We start from the raw sequence: 20,962 nt of genomic DNA, 5'->3' as shown, positions 1-20,962 counted from the left end.
GTTTCGACCTATTTATGGGTCATCTTCAGAACTGAACTCTATATATATATATTTCAGAACAAGATTCACTGCTTTCGTAATAGAGCATTACAGTACGAAAAAGCCATGCTTGATTCCTTTGACACAGGAGAGGAGTGTCACTCTTTGGCCTTTGCACCTATTTTATGAAATAAAATATAATACTGTGATTTTGAGCTATATCAAGAACCCTATTAGTGGTTTCTTGATCTATGTGTGATTTATAATAAAGAGAGAATTGCGCACAAATGTGCATAGATGTCACTGTAGCACAAATTACTTAATCTGACACATTGGTCTTGCCGTTCACTCACTACAGATTGTGATTTATACTTCCCGCTTCCCGAAAGCAGAGCAGACTAAAAACGTATTTGTATAGAGGCCGGATATCATACTCTTTGAATGAGTAAAGCACAGATCACAAACAGAGTAAAGCAAGATTGTTAAATGTTGGTTACGTCTGGTTGAAGAAGAGTTTAGAATTTTTAAATGCAAATTCAAGCTTATAAAATAAATCAAAAGCTCAAAACCTTTCAACCAAGCACAGAAATCGAATTGTTATTATTTATGTGTTTTGTTATTAATGTATTTGTAAGCAATTGTTACAGAATCGTGCACTCGAAAGTTTTATCCTCTCAGGAAAGTTCTGATTATTGACAAAACCTAAAATCCCATTATAGAAGGCTGTGACTGTGGTAGAACGGATTCTCGGTTTGGTTAGAAGAGCGTGAGATTTCTTGAAGAAAATGGTAATTATGTATAATTCTTGAGTTAAATTAGGATCATCTGAATTATATTTTAGACCTGATGTGTAGAAATTATTTTTTTTGAAAGGCATATATGATTTAGGATCAAATACGCGTGAAGAAAGGAACCGGGTGTAGACCACGAGTTTCACAGAACCGTGGGTTTTCATAATCAACCATTTCCCTTATAAGGCAACACAAGTAATTAAAAATTCTGGAGTGCTGAAATAATTTTGAATGAAAATCACTTAATCAACCCTTATTATGAGAACATTGAGTTATTTACAATGCATGCAGTATAATATTTGGGATTAATAAATATACTACCATTCTAATAATGACAGTATAAAATGACTTCACATTTCACTTACATTGCTCCTATTAGCATCAAGTACTGTGTATTTCATATAAAATTACAGATTAAATAAGCAGGTGATAAATGTGGTATATTTTATAAGAAATTTGCGTGTATTATATGTAGTTAATAACGTGTTTTCTTTGTGTGAATACTAAATTTCCTATATCGGAGAACAGGTTAGAGTCGCTCTATTGAACATTTTTAGCCTACGGATGAAAAATTTATTAAAATCGAATAGTACAGGATTTTATTTCCGAGTCATATTTTTGAGTAGATTGTATGGAGGACAAGCATCGGTGACAGATTAGGTTTGGTTTGTTCAGGTTTTTTGTTTATCTTGCGTATTATACGTTTTTTTGGTAGGCATACCAAAAACCTGAACAAACCAAACCTAATCTGTCACTGATCCACGATAATGTCCGCCATACTGACCAACGTTCAATTTGACACAAGTAAATAATAAGGGCGTGCCTCCGTACAGAGGCAGTGGCATTTCCTCTAAGGTTAGAGCCCAATATAGGTGCGTGTGTATTAATCGAAAAAAATGTCATATAAACATGCGTCCTATTCTCAATATTTTCGAGCCCCTAATTTTCGGTTAATACAAACACACACGCGCGCGCGCACACGCAGACACACACACACACACACACACCTAAACTGGGCTCTAACCTTAGAGGAAATACCACTGCCACTGCCACTGCCCCTGTACGGAAGCGGGCCCTATGATATTGCGATGAATTACCACAAGGGATTATTCCATCATTGTATAAGTTCAGATACAAGCCTATAGCCCAACCTTATCATTGTGACTTGTCAGATAAAATATGCTGGAGAAGTGTCACAAATCCATTGCAATATGAAGTTACCAGTTTGAGCATGTTGTAAAATGGTTGAACTTTCAACCCTAACATCTTACATATTTATAAATAAATAAGCATAAGTTAATACATGATAAAAATTTATTAGCACAGAGTAACTCATCATAGGTGCTTGCTTCATTAGCATTTTGTAAAAGGAAGAAGAAAGTCTCTGAAATATCAACTGGAGTTAACATTCCTTGAGCGATAGGGTTGGAAGTAAATCCCGAAAAGACTAAGTATATGATTATGTCTCGTGACCAGAATATTGTACGAAATGGAACTATAAAAATTGGACATTTATCCTTCGAAGAGGTGGAAAAATTCAAATATCTTGGAGCAACAGTAACAAATATAAATGACACTCTGGAGGAAATTAAACGCAGACTAAATATGGGAAATGCCTGTTATTATTCGGTTGAGAAGCTTTTGTCATCTAGTCTTCTGTCAAAAAATCTGAAAATTAGAATTTATAAAAGTTATATTACCGGTTGTTCTGTATGGTTGTGAAACTTGGACTCTCACTTTGAGAGAGGAACAAAGATTAAGGGTGTTTGAGAATAAGGTTCTTAGAAAAATATTTGGAGCTAAGAGGGATGAAGTTACACAACGCAGAGCTGCACGCATTGTATACTTCACCTGACATAATTAGGAACATAAAATCCAGACGTTTGAGATGGGCAGGACATGTAGCACATATGGGCGAATCCAGAAATGCATATAGAGTGTTAGTTGGGAGGCCGGAGGGAAAAAGATCTTTGGGGAGGCCGAGACGTAGATGGGAAGATAATATTAAAATGGATTTGATGGAGGTGGGATATGATGGTAGAGACTGGATTAATCTTGCTCAGGATGGGAACCGATGGCGGGCTTGTGTGAGGGCGGCAATGAACCTCCGGGTTCCTTAAAAGCCAGTAAGTAAGTTAACATTCCTTGCTCACCCAATAAAATGCAGAGTTTCATATTTTCAATAGGAAAGGTGCAGGTGACTTGTTATATAGCAGGTACAGTAGTTTTCACACTTTATTTTGAATTCAAATTTCCTAAAAACAGGTATCGCAATTTCGAGGACATGGGTTAAAATACAGAGTGGCATAAAATTGAAAAGGAATGACATTGTATATTTCTTCGCATCCATTAAATGGGGGTGGCTGGGTAGCTCAGTTGGTAGAGCAGCTGGCTGTGGACTGGAAGGTCCGGGGTTCGATCCCAGGTGGTGACAGGATTTTTTCTCGTTGCCAAACTTTCAGAACGGCCCCGAGGTTGACTCAGCCTCCTATAAAATTTACTATTGGGTCTTTCCCGGGGATAAAAGGCGGTCAGAGCATGGTGCCGACCACACCACCTCATTCTAGTGCCGAGGTCATGGAAAGCATGGACTCTACCTCCATGGCCCCCCCCCCACTCCAAGTGCCTTCATGGCATGTTACGGGGATACCTTTACCTTTTTTTTTTTTACCATTAAATGGGATCTTTTTTTTTTATCACTTGCATTCATGGTTTACTAGATATTGGGAGACTGTAATTCATTCTTGTTATATATATGGTTATTTGCAACACATTCTAACAGCTTAACCAACCAGATTCCTTGGAACCTGTCCCCTGCATGACCTGATTGGCACCTCAAGAGGAAAAGACACACTGATTCATTGATATGCTTTGAGGAACATTAATGGACGTCATCCTCTCCACAAGTTTCATATTATTGTGATGTTAAACATTTAAACAAAATTAAAGTAGGCTGCCAATGCACAAAAATTGTCGGTAATTTCATAGAAGACGGGCACCTGGTTGGATATACTAAGTATTACCAACTTTTTTTCTTTAGAGTTAAATGTTAGTGATTTTTAGTGACTTCTATATGTTAGTTCTAGGTTTTTATACGAGGTGTCGCATTGATGATGTTTCAATTTGATTGGTTATAGTTGTCATTTGTTCTAGAATTTTCGTAAATTTTGAATGGGTAATGACGTTGTCAATTGTTCTTGGTTGTTTAACGTGAGTGGTGTTATACTGTTTTGCTGGCTAAAGCTATTGGAAGTTTGTCATTTTATGATTTTCCTTCGATTTGATTGGTTATAGTTGTCATCATGTGTTCTAGAATTTTCGTAAATTTTGAATGGGTAATGATGTTGTCAATTGTTCTTGGTTGTTTGACGTGAGTGGTGTTATATTGTGTCTGATGGGTAAACCTATTGAAAGTTTGTCATTTTATGATATTTGTGAAAGATGTGTGAACATAGAACAGAGTATTAAATTTTATGTCGATTTTGGTTCAGTTCTTTCGCTGGTGAATAAAAATTGTGTCGATTGTTGACGAGAAAACTGTTCCTGTGATTCCAAGGAATTGTTCATTGAATTTTCCGTACAAGTTAAGGTGTAATAAGAGTTCAAAGAGAATTTCATTTTGTGTAAATACATGGTTTAATTATGTGAAGTTGACTGTACGACAAAGTGGTGGTTTAGTTCTTTGTTGGCTGCATGCTTTAAGTTTAGATTGCCTTGAAGCCTGTGTCATAATGCAAGTGAAGTGGTTGTCTTTGAAGACGTCAATGAGGATTGAATTTTGTTTGATTAGGTGATAAATTATTGTTTTGTTTTGTGTTTTAGTGATTTGTGGGGGTAAAGTGCGGACGAAAACTGCCAGAAAAGTACTACCAACTATGAAGTTCAAATGCCACCAAACACCATAAAAATCAAAGATGAAAAATTAAACATATTTTCATTTTTTGAAGGGCTTTTTCTTCCTTAAAAATATGATTATATGTTTGATTTTCCATCTTTGATTTTGTAATGTTTGGTGACATTTGAACTTCATAGTTGGCAGAACGTTTTGGTAGTTTTCGTCAGCCATGTTGGATTTTGCCCGTCTTCTAGGAAATTACCAAATTGTCAAATAAAAGAAAATAATGGTTTTGATGTCTTAATTTCTTGAAGGTGTCCTTGAATCCAGTTAGAATCTTGAAGCAAGAGGCAGAGGAAGATAAAGCAGAGACAGCCCGACTGTCAAGTTTCATTGGAGCTGTGGCCATTGGGGACTTGGTGAAAAGTACCTTGGGACCAAAAGGAATGGACAAGATCCTCGTAGCTCATGGGCGAAGTGAAGGGCAAGTGGAAATCACTAATGATGGGGCAACTATTTTGAAGGCAATTGGCGTTGATAATCCTGCAGCAAAAATACTTGTGGATATGTCCCGTGTGCAAGATGATGAGGTTGGAGATGGCACTACATCTGTTACTGTACTAGGTAGGCTAAGAATTTAAGGGCCGTATTCATAGACATTTTTAGCGCAGGCTTTCGGTAGATGATCAGCGTTTTTCGTATTCATAACCAGTGTTAGCGATTGGATATGATTTGAATTCTGTACAAGTAACCAGTGGATAGCCGGGGCTAGCTTAGTACCCTTGTAGCGCGTGCTGCGAAATGTCTATGAATAGCACCCTAGGAGTATAAATTTTAAACCAGGCAAATTATAAGTTAAGCATACAGAATTTAATGAATATATTGATTGACTTTGTGTTACACTCTATTTTTACGATAATTTATTTTAGATTTTTAAACAGGCATTTTTAATAACAAAATGTTTAGCATGTTTGTTTTGCTTATGTTTATATGTAATTTACTTATTTCTTACAAAAGGGTGAATTGTTTATACTACAGATTCAGTCTAAAGTTTATGGTTAAAAACCATTTTAATTTCATAACTTCATATTGTGACAGTTTCAATGTTTTTATATTGTAAAACACGAAATAGTTATTAGAGTATCTGTAATATGTCATCAGTTTGATTTCACACTGATAATATTTTTTTCGAATGTTCTGGATATAGAGTGAAAAAAAAACCAAATTGTCTTTCTCGAGAAAGTGAGGAAGATTTTACTTTTAATGTTTACACTTTAAATGGAAATTTTGAAAGCATTAGGTAAGAATGCTGTATTAGAATATCGTTAATATTTATGGCTAAAAAGTTTTTCTAGTGCAGTAAAATCCCTCGCAACCGGCACCCAAATAACCGGCAATACCAAAACAATGGCACTTTCGACTGGGCCAAAAAAGATTTTGAATCTGTCTCATTGCCACAATCTGGGATATCAATTTTGCTACATTAGGAAGTTCGCACGAACTTTCATTTTCAGTCAATATTTGGACCTAAAATTAGGCCTAGTTTATTATTTGTGTTGTGTGTTGTGTTTTGATGAAGAAAATTCACACAGTTGTAATGTTTATTTAATTATGTTCGGTAATCTGAGATGTTGATATAGTGTCGTAAAATAACCTATTAAAAAAAACATTATGTTCGGGACGTCAGTATTGCCACTTTAGGAAATTAGTACGAATTTTCGTTTTCAGTAAATATTTACCTTTGTTTTCATTGAATATTCGAAGGTAAAATTAATATATTATGTGTGTTGTGTGATGTGTTTTAATAAAGAAAATCCACACAGTTTATTTAGTTATGTTCGGGCCGTCAATGTTGCCACATTAGGCAGTTCACACAAACTTTAATTTCCAGTGAATATTCAAACCTAGAATTAGTTTATTAGCCTGTGTATGTTTTGTGATGTGTTTTAATAAAGAAAATCCATATAGTTTATTTAGTTATGTTCATCAGTGTTGCCACATTAGGAAAATCGCACGAACTTTAATTTTCATTGAATATTCGAACCTGGAATTAGTGTACCGTAAAGTGGGGTGACTTTGAACTGTAATTTAGCGCCTTTCTAAATTAAATGCTGTACCCAATTGCGAAAAACTGTTTAAGTTGTCAATAAATTAGTTTAGTGTTTTCGCAATTGGGTACAGCATTTAATTTAGAAAGGCGCTACATTACTGTTCAAAGTCACCTTGGCGTTCAAAGTCACCCCACTTTATGGTATTATTTGTGTTGTGTGGTGTGGTTTAATAAGGAGAATCCACACAGTTTTTTATGTTTATTCAGTTATGAGGAAGTGATAGTCGAGCAAATGCTGGGTAACTTTTCAGTGCTGGACCCCGGACTCATTTTCACCTTCATTTCATTCAGATGCTAAATAACCTGAGATGTTGATACAGCGTCGTAAAATAACCCAATAAATAATGATAACAATAGTGATAGAGTGCAGTTTCAACATTTGGCACCGTGAAATACGAATTTTTTTTTTTATAGGCCTATTGGTATTTATTCAATTATCCAGCAAAATTCTATATCCAGAACTAGTCAAGTCCCTTTGGTGCCGGATGAGAGGGATTCTACTTGGATATTTTTAATAGTATATGAAGATATGAGTGAAGAGCCATTTATTTTTCTTTCTTTGTACGTGTTGTTAGCCGAATTATTAGCAACACACTTTTGTGCTTATTTCATGAGAAGTTTAATTGGATTTTGGATTAATAGAAGGAAAAAATGAAGAGCAGTTGTGGTGGTGAATGAAAACTATTCTGTTAATATTATAGCTGCGGAATTACTTCGAGAAGCAGAGAAGTTGATAGACCAGAAAATACATCCACAGATTATAATTGCTGGTTGGAGAAAAGCCACACAGGTAGCTCGTGATGCTCTAACAGCAGCAGCAATGGACAATAGGTAAATATAAGTTTTAAGCCTTGTTTGTATATTGTGAAAAATGAAACAAAATTCATACTTAACGATATTACCAAGAATTTGGCAAATATAAGCAGAGAAGTGCCCAGTTCTGAGAGATAATAGTTTTTACAAGTTTGGGATTAACTTGGCTTTTTTAATGCACACTTCTGACAGGTATTTATAGGTTAGATCAGCAATTCTTAAACTGTAGTCTGCAGACCTTTGGAGGCCCGAGAGTTAATAATCATATACAACTATTTTTATAATCCATTTTACATGTAAAACAATTTTAACACTGCCGTTTGTAACTTTTACGAACTTATATTTCGTGATGTCGCCATGTGATGTTCATATACACCTCATACTTCTGTCCTATCATGCATTCTATTTAATGATTTCCAACGTACTTTACCAACACTTGGTTTCATTCAACCACATACGTGTTGCCATCTTTCTGTTGTACTTGTTAACATATTTTCACCTATTTTAATTATTGACACATACTCACTATTGTGCACTGGCCTTCTATGCCCAAGGTTACGGGTTCAATCCCGGGCCAGGTCGATGTCATTTAAATGTGCTTAAATGCGACAGGCTCATGTCAGTAAATTTACTGGCATGTAAAAGAACAAAATTCCGGCACAACCGGTGACGCTGATATAACCTCTGCAATTGCGAGCATCGTTAAACAAAACATAACATTTAACTCACTATTGTCATTTATAATGAGTATGTGTAATGAATATTCAACTGTTTGTTCACCATATATAATGTATTTGATAGGTATATTATATTGGATCTGAAGATGGCAAATAGTATTTGTGTATTTAACCGCAATTGTATTATATATGATAAATTTGACAGTTCCAACAATAAAATTGTATATTGATACACAGCTTATCGGACTTCAAAATGGTTTTCAAATTTAAGATTACTGAACTTTACTACCAGCAATTAAATTTGTAAGTTTTTCCTCATTTCAGGAAATCGACAAAGTACTTATTAATTTAAACAAAAAAAAAAAGGCATTGTTGCTTGTACAGTGTAACACCCAGTGAAATATATTGGCTTAAAAAAATAATAAAAATATGCAGTCTAAAATAAATGTAGAAATATGAAGCACGGCCTGGGTAGCGCAGTCGATATAGCACTAGCCTTCTGTGCTCAAGGTTGCGGGTTCAATCCCGGCTCAGGTCGATGGCATTGTGCTTAAATGCTACAGGCTCATGTAGATTTACTGAGATGTAAAAGAACTCCTGCGGGACAAAATTCCAGCACACCGGCGATGCTGATATAACCTCAGCAGTTGCAAGAGTCGTTAAATAAACCATAATTTTTATAATATGAAGCAGATTGGACTGAAAAATTATTTTCATAAATGTGTTGTAAATGTGTAATATATTGTTATTTTGACCCATAAATTAAAAGAGAATTTAAATTTAACTTCTGACTTTATAATGTTTATTATAATAGTTTAAAATGTATCAACATAAGATCAATTTCCACTTTCCAAATTTGTTCTTAATTTAGTGACCACTTGAGATAAGTGTAATTGTATTTCAGTTCTGTTTTTTAGACACATTGTATGTGTTGGCATAGGAGAAACTATGTTGTACATATCTTATTTCAGTGCTGATACTGCAAAATTCCATGAAGATCTCATGAACATTGCTCGCACTACCCTGAGCTCCAAGATCTTGTCTCAGCACAAGGAATACTTTGCCAAGTTGGCCGTGGATGCAGTGCTGCGACTCAAGGGATCAGGGAATCTCTCTGCTATCCAAATTATCAAAAAAACTGGAGGCACACTGGAAGATTCATTTCTCGATGAAGGTATCAATTACAATGAATTTCTTACATTTTCCGAGAAATACACTCATTTAATCCTAATAAGAAACATTTTTCACCATAACAGCTACACAAAAAGTAAATCAAACCATAATTATACAAAAAATAGTAGTAGTTTATATGTATTATTTAGTAGTTTGGGTATACAGAATAAACTGTAAGTAATGTTGTTAATTTTAGGGTGTTATTCTTTGAGATATTTCAAACAAAAAAAAATTCAGTATTATTATGCTCGTTTTTGCTTCCTTTTCGAAATAAAAATTGTTCTATGTGAAATATTTCATACCATGTTTCTAGAAAGTTATTGATTGAATTCCTAATATGCCCATTGAATTTAAGAGGGCAGTATATTATGGTTCACCTGACATAATTAGGAACATTAAATCCAGACGTTTGAGATGGGCAGGGCATGTAGCACGTATGGGCGAATCCAGAAATGCATATAGAGTGTTAGTTGGGAGGCCAGAGGGAAAAAGACCTTTAGGGAGGCCGAGACGTAGATGGGAAGATAATATTAAAATGGATTTGAGGGAGGTGGGATATGATGATAGAGAATGGATTAATTTTGCTCAGGATAGGGACCAATGGCGAGCTTATGTGAGGGCGGCAATGAACCTCCGGGTTCCTTAAAAGCCAGTAAGTAAGTATATTATGGTAATAAATGATTGAAAGAATTTTAGTTTTGCCTTTTAAATGTGCAAGGATTTCATTGGAACAAATGTAACTTAACATTAAAAAATTCCTTTGCAGAAGGAAAAGTTACATTTGTTTGGATCAGATTTTTGTACATTTAAAGGACAAAACTAAAATTCTTTCAATAATTTATTATCATAATACACTGCTCTCTTACATTGGCTGAGCATATTGGGAATTCAGTGAATGGCTTTCCCAAATCACGCAATGAAATGTTTCATATAAAACAATTTTTCTCGATAAAGAAGTAAAAAACGAGCAAAATTGTATTAAACTTTTTTGTTTGAACTATCTGAAATAATAACATTCTAAAATTAATGCCATTACTTACAGTTAACTGTATAGCACTTATTGTTAGGCAATTAATATCTTTGCCATATTTGTCCGTTTATATATTCATGTAAAAACAAGTAAAACATTTTCGCTTTAGAGATGTATACTTTTTACGAAAATATTTTGCTGTTTCAAAATCTATGTTGTTCATGATATGATTCTTTTATTAATCATCACGTATACATTATGAAGAAAATTGTAACAAATAAAACTTAGGATTATTCTTTGAACACACATCAATTGCTTTTAAATACATAGAATGGTATATTATCTTGTTTACTGCTAATTGAAAATATATAGATTTGAATTGTTATGAACAATTGAGGACCGTTTTTGCAAAACTTGCTAACTGCAAAATTTGTAAAATTGAGATTTTGATGGATTCGTTAACATAAGGCAGGCCTCTACATGATGTTCAAAGCGTCTTAGTAAAATTGGGTTATTTCTCTTCATTGTAGTGTGTCAAAGTAGTGATCGTTTTTTCAAAACTTGCTTTTTGCTATAAGTGAGACATACAGCAAAACTTTCTTACTATAGTGTTTTGTCTCTCCTGTAAAATTTAGTTTTTTCAGTTAGCAAGTTTTGCAAAAACTGTCCTTAATTGTGAGAAGTAGGTACGAAATTTACAGCTTTGGTTTTAGTATCTAATATGAAAGGCAAATTCATCACAGTTTATAAGTTAGATTAGGTTAATAAGATTGGTTTTATTTCTTTCATTTCATTCCATTCCATTTCCATTTCGTATGACTAATAATGTGGTGAAGGCTCGAAATGGTAATTAAAAACTTGTGAAGAATCCCTAACTCTAGTAGAACAACTTACAATGCATTCTTTCTACTTCCAAATTAGGTTTTCTTCTGGACAAGAAAGTGGGAGTGCACCAACCCAAACGTGTAGAGAATGCTCGCATTCTAATAGCAAACACTCCTATGGATACAGACAAAATAAAGGTGTTTGGATCACGTGTACGTGTAGATTCAATGGCTAAAATAGCCGAACTCGAAACAGCTGAAAAGGAAAAGATGAGAGACAAAGTTAACAAGATTCTAAAACACAATGCCAATGTATTTATTAACAGGTTAGTATTTCATAAATATGCCAAAAGAAGAAAAAAATCTCCAGCCAGCTCCTAAAATGCTTTAAATTCAAGTGAAGTAATGACACTTAGCATTTTCTATTCCTTCACCTTCACATCATGAGAATTTTTATAGCTTGAGAATACAGGTCTAAAGGTAATAAATGGCTTGTTTTAATTTTGAGATTCCTAGTCACAAATAAAAATATAATGCTAAGATGTTTTTTTAATAAAACAGATCGACTAATATTGAATTAATCAAATTGAATTTTGTGTAATGGATGAAAATTTGTGCTCCATAAAAGAAGTAAACTGTTGGTATTCTGAAATGAATAATTGTGCCAGACTGATTTGTAATTTAAAGGCAAGGATATTTTTAGTGAATTGGGTTGTTCCTTAGCTTATGACTTGAACGTGTATTGTATGATCTTTCAGACAGCTGATCTACAACTACCCAGAACAGTTGTTTGCGGATGCAGGTGTTATGGCTATTGAACATGCGGACTTTGATGGCATTGAACGTTTGGCACTAGTTACAGGAGGAGAAATTGTTTCCACATTTGATAATCCTGACCTGGTAAAGCTTGGACACTGTGAAGTAATCGAACAGGTTTGTTCATTCTGACAATAGGTTTACTTAATTTAATTTATATTGCTGATATACTTTCCAAGTGCCTTGTGCTGGAAAACTGTTGGATTTTCAGCAGGAGGTAAAGAAGTTTAATTTACATTGTCAGCCACCGGCGTGGCTCAGTTGGATAAGGCACTTGCCTGCCGGTCTGAAGTTGTGTTCGGGCGTGGATTCATTCCCTGCTTGGGCTGATTACCTGGTTGGTTTTTTTTCCAAGGTTTTCCCCAACCATAATGTGACTGCAAGGTAATCTATGGCGAATTTTCGGCCTCACCTCATCAAATATCATCTCGCTATCACCAATCTCATCGACGCTAAATAACCTAGTAGTTTATACAGCGTCGTTAAATAACCAACTAAAATAAATAATAATTTACAGTGTCCAGTAGAATAGAAAGAAGTGTAATTTACGATCTCATCTTTTGCAATCATGGTGCCATCTGTCAGTACATTGCAATCCTTGGGTAGTAAGAATAAAGCTTAAGTACTTTCTCAAGGTTTATACTTATGAGTATGAGCACTTACTGTTATTATATACTCGTAACCACTAGAACATACTCATATTCGTAAGAATAAAGACATTCTACCTAACGCGAATATATACTCATCTCTACAGCCTTCTTGATCGTTTAAAAGTTAGTTTGTACTCGTGTTACCTATCCTCTTTGAACACATTGCATTGTGATGCTCAGTTTTTTTTATAGACTTTCACATGCTATCGGCATGCTGTAGTGGTTTGTGTTTTGCTTTTTGTAAATTTTGATAATGGATAGATAAATAAATAAATAAAATAAATAAATAATTACATAAATTGGATAATAAAATAAATTAATTAAATAAATTAATTAAATAAACAAATAAATAAGTAAATAAATATGAATAAATAAATAAACATGAACGAGAGGGTGAATCAGATAAGTGACGTTAATAAAACAGGAAACAAGAAAATAGTACAGGGAAATCGTCATTACTGGATGTTGGATAGAGATTACAGTTATGCTAATTCTGTTTTTTATTATGGAGAGTTATATATATAATTTAAAGTTACAAGTAATTGCATTTTGCAATTCAAAATTTACAAAATAATCTGTAATTGTTAATTATATTTAACAATACAATCTAACCTCATAATTTGATAGCCTTCATATTTTTATAGGTTATGTTTTTTATGAATAATAAATACTGTATGTGTTTAACCTTTTTCACATTCACTTTTGTGAAGCGTTAAAGGCTTCTGAAGTTCACGTCCTTCTCTATATTTTTCCATGAGGCACGACATCATTCATAAATTCTGCCATTTTTTTTTATTTAACTTTAAACTTAACATAAATAAACAAATATTCAGAATTGAACCTGCTACAAACCATACTCAGAATAACATGAGAACGAACTTATAAATATGAGAATATACTAGCTTTTATTCTTATCAAGCATGAGTATATATTCTGTACAAGATGGACGCTTGAGTATATTCTACTATGCTTCCATGTTATGAGTATGTAATCAAAAATGAGTAGGTACTCAAATGTTTTTATTCTTACTAACAAGAGTATATACTAAAAAGTCTAGTATATACTATATACCCATGTTTATTCTTACCACGGCATATGTAAGACTCTTGTGATCTTTATTTTAATAAGTCTCACTGCTTTCCTTTAATATGCTTTGTGGCAGATTGAACACTCACGTCATTATATTTAGTTTGAACCTTAATGTGTGCAAAAGGAGTCATTTATGTGTACTTTATCATTAGTTATTTATTTTTTTAAATAATGGCGAGTACTTGACTGTTTGTTATTCACCCATATGAAGCCAAATGTGTATAGCACTTTACCGACTGAGTCATTGCCCAGGGTGCTCCATAGGAGGCTGTCTATACTATACCCATGTTGAGATGAGATGATGATCAGAGATTTGTTGGGCTGCCACAGGGAAACCAGAGCTCCCAGAGGAAACCCTTATGTTATCTGGACCACTTACTTGCCAAACAAGTTATAAATCGAGGTTACATCAAGGATCAAACTTGGGTCCACAGGATTATAAATCCAGCACTCCAGCCACTAGACCACCGTGGCAGCTTAAGCCTTGTCTCCACTATTAAACATTTAACATTAAATATAACATGTTGAATTTAACATGTATATGGACATTTCAAGTCTCAATTGACTTAACATGTTAACTGAGTATGTTGAATTTAACACTTTTAACATGTTGGCGTGTTTTCCAGCAGCAATGGAAAACATGTCAAGTCAATTCACTTGCTCGTACAATGTCGGTATAATTCGACAAAGTTCGTATAGTTTCTATAGCAACTAACTTTCGATTTTGTGGCGTGTAACTAGGAGCACCTCTTGATTTTTTTTATACGATCCTTAGTGTTGGCTGTAAGTTGTTCGAAGTACTGGAGTGGACGAAAGAAAATACCGTTAAAATAAAATTGATTAATGCACTGATGGAAAAGCCTTGTTTGTGGGATGTGGCTGCAAAATAATACAGAGACAAACCAAAGAAGGCCGACTGTTTTAGACAACTGAAATTATTATTTAACTGTTCTCGAGAATACAATAGAGAGTTTTTGCATCCTCGTGGTATGCTAAACGTTAATGCTATGTTGACGTCAGTAATGGTCGTATTTGGTGACATATGTTTATATTAACATTCGTAAAACTTCGGAAAGAATAACATGATATTAGCTGCTCCTTTAATATTTATCATGTCATAGCTCCTATGACAGTCAATCAATCGCGCTGTAATTTTTTTTTAAATGAGGTGAAATGGCTGCTCTTAATTGTGTTTTTCCCTTTGATATGACAGAAAATATTTTTTGCAGCACTGCATTATTAAAATCGTGTTCTGACATTCTCAGAAAGTTTTTGAATCCAAATCGATCTTCAACTTTAAGCTCGTTTAGAATGTCTTCTGCATAGTGTCTTTTACTAAGATATTGCCGCATCCACATTCTCATTTCTTCCTTTTCAAGGCCTTGTAACAAGCAATAGACGCAATTACAAAAGCTAAACCATCTTCATCTGAGTCCATTGTCCAAGGTTTGAAAACAAGACACTATCTACATTAAAATCTCATAGACTTTATGGTGGACTACACAAGGAAAATAAAGTTTAACATGTTTAATCAACATCTTGGGATGTTAACAGTAAACAGTTTAACATTTAACATGTTGTTGTTAAATGTTTATTAGTGGAGAGGAGCCTTTCGATAAAGTATTGTGATACTGAAAATAATCGATTTGGAGATTTTCATGGAAATTCATTTTACCAACATACCTAATAACAAAAGGTGGTTTTGGGAATATCATCTATCTTTAGTGATTTCTCCAAAGCTATTGGACGAATTTGTTCAGAATCTACAAGTAAGTTTATCTGGGAATGATACACTTGAAATGTAATAATTCTTATTAAAAATGTGATAGGTCTTTATTTGAAGTCAAACCACTTAATGGCTCTCAGCTTCAAGAATCATCACAAGATTAGTACATATTTTTCTTTTCAAATTCAGTCAGGGTCTTCAGTACCGGAGACTACAACACGTTATGACACTGGAATATTGATGAACAGGACAGAATGGGCTTATAGTCATAATCAAAGATTTACCGTCTGTATTAAACATTTGTTGCACTATCACCTTTACTTTTTAACTTTGCTCTAGAGTATGCCATTAGAAAAGTCCAGGATCACAGAGAGGGTTTGAAATTGAACGGGTTACATCAGCTGCTTGTCTATGCGGATGACGTGAATATGTTAGGAGAAAATCCACAAACGATTAGGGAAAACACGGGAATTTTACTGGAAGCAAGTAAAGAGATAGGTTTGGAAGTAAATCCCAAAAAGACAAAGTATATGATTATGTCTCGTGGCGAGAATATTGTACGAAATGGAAATATAAAAATTGGAAATTTATCTTTTGAAGAGGTGGAGAAGTTCAAATGTCTTGGAGCAACAGTAACAAATATAAATGATACTCGGGAGGAAATTAAACACAGAATAAATATGGGAAATGCCTGTTATTATTTGGTTGAGAAGCTTTTATCATCCAGTCTGCTGTCAAAAAATCTGAAAGTTAGAATGTATAAAACAGTTATATTACCGGTTGTTCTTTATGGTTGTGAAACTTGGACTTTCACTTTGAGAGAGGAACATAGGTTAAGGGTGTTTGAGAATAAGGTTCTTAGGAAAATATTTGAGGCTAAAAGTGATGAAGTTACAGGAGAATGGAGAAAGTTACACAACACAGAAGTACACGCATTGTATTCTTCAAATGACATAATTAGGAACATTAAATCGAGACGTTTGACATGGGCAGGGCATGTAGCACGTATGGCGAATCCAGAAATGCATATAGAGTGTTAGTTGGCGAATCCAGAAAGGCATATAGAGTGTTAGTTGGCGAATCCAGAAATGCATATAGAGTGTTAGTTGGAAGGCCGGAGGGAAAAAGACCTTTGTGGAGGCTGAGACGTAGATGGGAAGATAATATTAAAATGGATTTGAGGGAGGTGGGATATGATGATAGAGAATGGATTAATCTTGCTCAGGATAGGGACCAATGGCGGGCATATGTGAGGGCGGCAATGAACCTCCGGGTTCCTTAAAAGCCAGTAAGTAAGTAAATAAGTATTAAACATTTGTTGTGCTTGGTTGAATCATTAAAAGAATATTTTGAAGATATAGAACTAAAATAAAGGATTCTCATTGTATCACTGCCCCGCGCAAATGCGAAATTTTCAGGTCCCTAGTAATAATCATTTATGGTAAGTCTCTAGAACATAACATAAGAAAATATTTTACCACGTAATATGTATGTGCAGGTCATGATTGGTGAGGATACACTTCTCCGTTTCGGAGGTGTGGAGTTAGGCGAAGCCTGCACCATTGTGATCCGAGGTGCCACCCAACAGATCCTTGACGAAGCTGAACGCTCTCTGCATGATGCGCTGTGTGTGTTGGCAGCAACTGTGAGGGAGACACGTATTGTTTATGGAGGAGGTAGGTGCCGAGGTAGTTGTGGAATAGTTTCTTAGAAGTGTTACATTTTACTTACAATAATATTCTTTTCTTAGGCTGCAGCGAAATGTTGATGGCTTGTGCTGTACAGACAGAAGCTGCAAAAACACCTGGAAAGGATTCTGTAGCTATGGAGTCCTTTGCAAGAGCTCTGCAAACGTTACCAACAACAATAGCAGATAATGCTGGTTATGATTCTGCCCAGTTGGTCAGTGAGCTGCGTGCGGCTCATAGCCAGGGATTCAATACAATGGGTCTTAGTAAGTATCAGAAAATAGAGGTTTAGGTTATGAAGATGCAGTCTCAACAAAAACTGTACTGCTAATATTCACTGTCACAATATGGGTAAAGATTCTAGTAGTATTAGTAGTTTTTATTTATTTAATTTGGTAGAGATAAAGCCATGAGGCCTTCTCTGCCCCTCTACCAGGGGATTACAACTATAATATGAAGAATACTGTTGGCTATTTGAACATAAATTGCTGAAAATTTGCAAACTAACAAACTAAGGAAAGAGAGTGTGTGTAATATGTTATGTAGCTCAGTGGCGGCCGAAGGCCATTCTGTCTAGTGGGGTACAACCTTAATGATGAACCCTGAAAATTAAAAACATATAAAACCAACTTATGTGCACTAACCTTTCTAATTTTTGTAGATGAGCTCCATTTTTCGGTTCTTTCTGCGAGCAAAAACCTCTATAACTCTATTGTTGAAGTTCGGAATAGAATGTACCATCTTTCTCTCAATTGAGAGCACTGCTATGCCCAGAGGAAAGTTAAATGGAATTCTAAGTGTAATTCACAGAAATGCGCTGATTCTCACTCGTTCGTACTCACAGATCACGCAACTGCCTGCCTTCTTACTACCGCAGCACTAGACTTGGGGAAACTCAGTTGAAAACTGTAGTGTGCACTGAAGGCGGCAAAACGCCCGCCAAGATTCTCTATTGTCAGTGACAAAGCTTCATGAGAACTGCCAACTTCATGTATTGTAATGTAAACTTTCTTTTTTGGATACGAAGGAAGCATAAAAGTTTACAGTAAGCATTAACAACATAACTGTGACAAATGAATATCTATATATACATACACACGTGATTTATACAATGAGTCGAGCTTCTAAATTAATAAACTTACATTTAACATTTTTCATGTCAAGTTTAGCTGTAAAATGTCGTCTGCTACACAGCAAGTATCAACACCCCTAAAAATGGCATGCAGCTAATTGGACTGTTCCTAAACTGAAGAGGCTTGGTGGGCACGGCAAATACAGTGCCCAAAGCACACGGCTGAGGCAAAGAGCTCCGCCTTCCTACAACTCACACCCCCATCCCTTCCTTGTCCATAGCTGGGCACGAGAAGAGAGAGCCCATTTTATTACCTGTTCAGAAAACTTGGGTTTCGTAGACTACTACAGATTCTGAAAACATTAGTAGCAATAAAAATGTGAAACTCTTTAAGTTATTATTTTACAATGCAATTAAATTGTATTATAATATAATCATAATACGATAATAAAAATCACTGGGAGGGCACGTGCCCATGTGCCCCTTAATAAAAGCCGCCCCTGATGTAGCTAGTTGGTGGTGTATGCAATGGAGGGGGAAAGGAACTGGCCACACTAACACATTTATCTCCAGTCCTGGTTGTCTCATAAGTGGTGGCTTGTTGGTATCACTTGTGAGGCTCAGACCTGTCTTCGGACAGTTGATTAAACAACAAACTTTAAAACTCATGTTTTCCTAGTTGACTTCAACATGATTGAAGTTGAATATATAATTATAGTGGGTTGCTGTATAGAGGTCTTGTGCTATAACATCACATCAGATATCTTAGGAAAAGGAATAATAAAAATATATTATTGTCTGCAATAAAGCGGTAGTTTGATCAACTATGTACTTTTTTCCTCTAAATATGTATCATAGAATCTCTTTACCCCTTCAGACCTGAATTTATATTTAAAAAAAATTGACAAAAAAAATGGTCATATAATCATTCTGGAGATCCAAAATTTCCAAATCAAATCTTCACAGAAAATAAAAATTTGGGAAAAATTTTGACCCCCGGGACCCCAAAATTTTGAATTTTGTTTTTAATTCAGGTATAGAAATGTTTCAAAAATAATATTCTCCATTTCTATCACATTGAATTTTTCAAAATATTTAAAAGTATCAGAGACATTCCAAAAAAGAAAAATAGAAACAATGTTTTTTTTTTTTTTTTATCCAATGCCACCAGGTTGTCTTTCGACATTTCTGGTCTTCTCTCCTGGCCGTGGCTTAGTTGCAACCCACTTCTGAGGTTGGGGTGCCTGGAAGGCGGAGTTACATTACCCCAATGATGTGATAGGATGATTATGATAATGTGGTGCCAGGAGAGGTCTTAAATCTAAACATAACCTAAATTCCAGACCATGGACGAACACAGGAATAATCCCCTTTAAGGAAAAATTCCTGTGCTCTAACCGGGAATCGAACCCGGGACCTCATGAACTATAGCCAGAACAATGTACACTATAATGTACACCAGGCCTGAAGGGGTTAAGAAATAAAATATAGTGCTGTGTAGTAGATTAAGTGAGAATGTGTAACAGTGCAATATAGGTTTCTGCGTTATGTTAACAAGTAATTATTTTCTTTCAGACATGGATCAAGGAAAAATCGGTTGTATGAAGGAGCTTGGAATCACAGAATCTTTCGTTGTTAAGAGGCAGGTACTCTTATCAGCTGCAGAAGCTGCAGAAATGATACTGCGTGTTGATAACATTATCAAATCTGCACCAAGAAAGCGAACTCAGGATCGTGGTCACTGCTAATGGTCTCTTATTTTTACAGTATTTGGAACAAAGCATTTTCAGTTACATTTTCAAGTTTACGTTGTCACTCTTCTTATTATGCACAGCGAAAGTCAGTGATGTCTCGACCAAGGTGGATATCATGAAAACACTGTATCATCTACTTAGACTTTCTCTGTTATGCCTTTAATAACAAATTGGTGGCAAGTTCTCATACAACATTAACTTGCTACATGCAGGCTTTTTTCCATTACTACACCTCTTTTTAAATTGTAATGCATTTTGTAGGACTTTTGATTAATATTATTATTTGTTATAACGTTTTGAAAGAAAATAAACTAGTAAAAAATTTCTGATAAACATTATCAATTAATATTTAATAAGATGTAAAATTCAGAAAAATTTGACAATTAAGGAAATACCTTGTACATCACAAGTAAACACGAAGTCAGATGAACAAAATATATTAATTGAAAATAATTTTCAGTGTATTCTTTTTTCCGAAAGAGTTAAACTTGATACATAACATCACCTTTTAGACTGACTATTACACTTTTACTACGTCATACTACTTTTGACCAATAAAACGGTACGAAAGGACGTATTTCAACCAATCATGACTGCTTATCGCACAATTTTATCGTGTCCCTAGCATTTGTTTAATTTTATCGCTTCCCTAGCATTTGTTTAATTTTATCGCGTCCCTAGCATTTGTTTCTTTGTTTGCCAACATTTCAAACTGCTCTGGTCTGGATGTCAAAAAAAAAAACACAGAAAATTACAAACCACTCCAGTCGATGCAGAGCAGTTTCAAATATGACTCGCATTGGCATTCAAGAACAAGGATTAATAAAGATCACTGGTCATACCTATGCATCTTCCCTGAAATCCTATTTACAAATAAATGAAGAGCACCATTCGGAAATCCTGAATAAGTTGAATACACCATGTAGGCCTACATCAACGAGTTCCACTTCTTTTACGCACACGTCCAATATAACATCAATTGAACCACCAAGCAC

The 20,962-nt window shown here is 34.8% G+C and overlaps 1 protein-coding gene across 1 annotated transcript; it reads left to right on the top strand.

Moving 5' to 3' along the window:
* The first annotated feature begins 540 nt into the window (after positions 1-540).
* CCT2 (chaperonin containing TCP1 subunit 2) lies at positions 541-20,300 on the top strand. The gene is made up of 9 exons (XM_069823092.1): positions 541-767; positions 4,920-5,229; positions 7,417-7,546; positions 9,177-9,379; positions 11,270-11,498; positions 11,931-12,105; positions 16,952-17,129; positions 17,204-17,407; positions 19,789-20,300. The coding sequence occupies exons 1-9, from the start codon at positions 765-767 to the stop codon at positions 19,959-19,961; spliced, it is 1,605 nt and encodes a 534-aa protein (XP_069679193.1). The 5' UTR covers positions 541-764; the 3' UTR covers positions 19,962-20,300.
* The last annotated feature ends 662 nt before the right edge of the window (positions 20,301-20,962 follow it).

The sequence above is a fragment of the Periplaneta americana genome, chromosome 4 (genome assembly GCF_040183065.1).
Source record: "Periplaneta americana isolate PAMFEO1 chromosome 4, P.americana_PAMFEO1_priV1, whole genome shotgun sequence".
NCBI classification, from domain to species: Eukaryota; Metazoa; Arthropoda; class Insecta; order Blattodea; family Blattidae; genus Periplaneta; species Periplaneta americana.
The sequence above is the reverse complement of the archived record's forward strand: the minus strand, read 5'-3'. Positions and strand labels throughout refer to the sequence as shown.

Coding starts and splice junctions, on each gene's coding strand:
- CCT2 (XM_069823092.1), top strand. Junction 7,547..9,176: donor GCAGCAGCAATGGACAATAG/GTAAATATAAGT, acceptor ATCTTATTTCAG/TGCTGATACTGCAAAATTCC. Junction 9,380..11,269: donor AGATTCATTTCTCGATGAAG/GTATCAATTACA, acceptor CTTCCAAATTAG/GTTTTCTTCTGGACAAGAAA.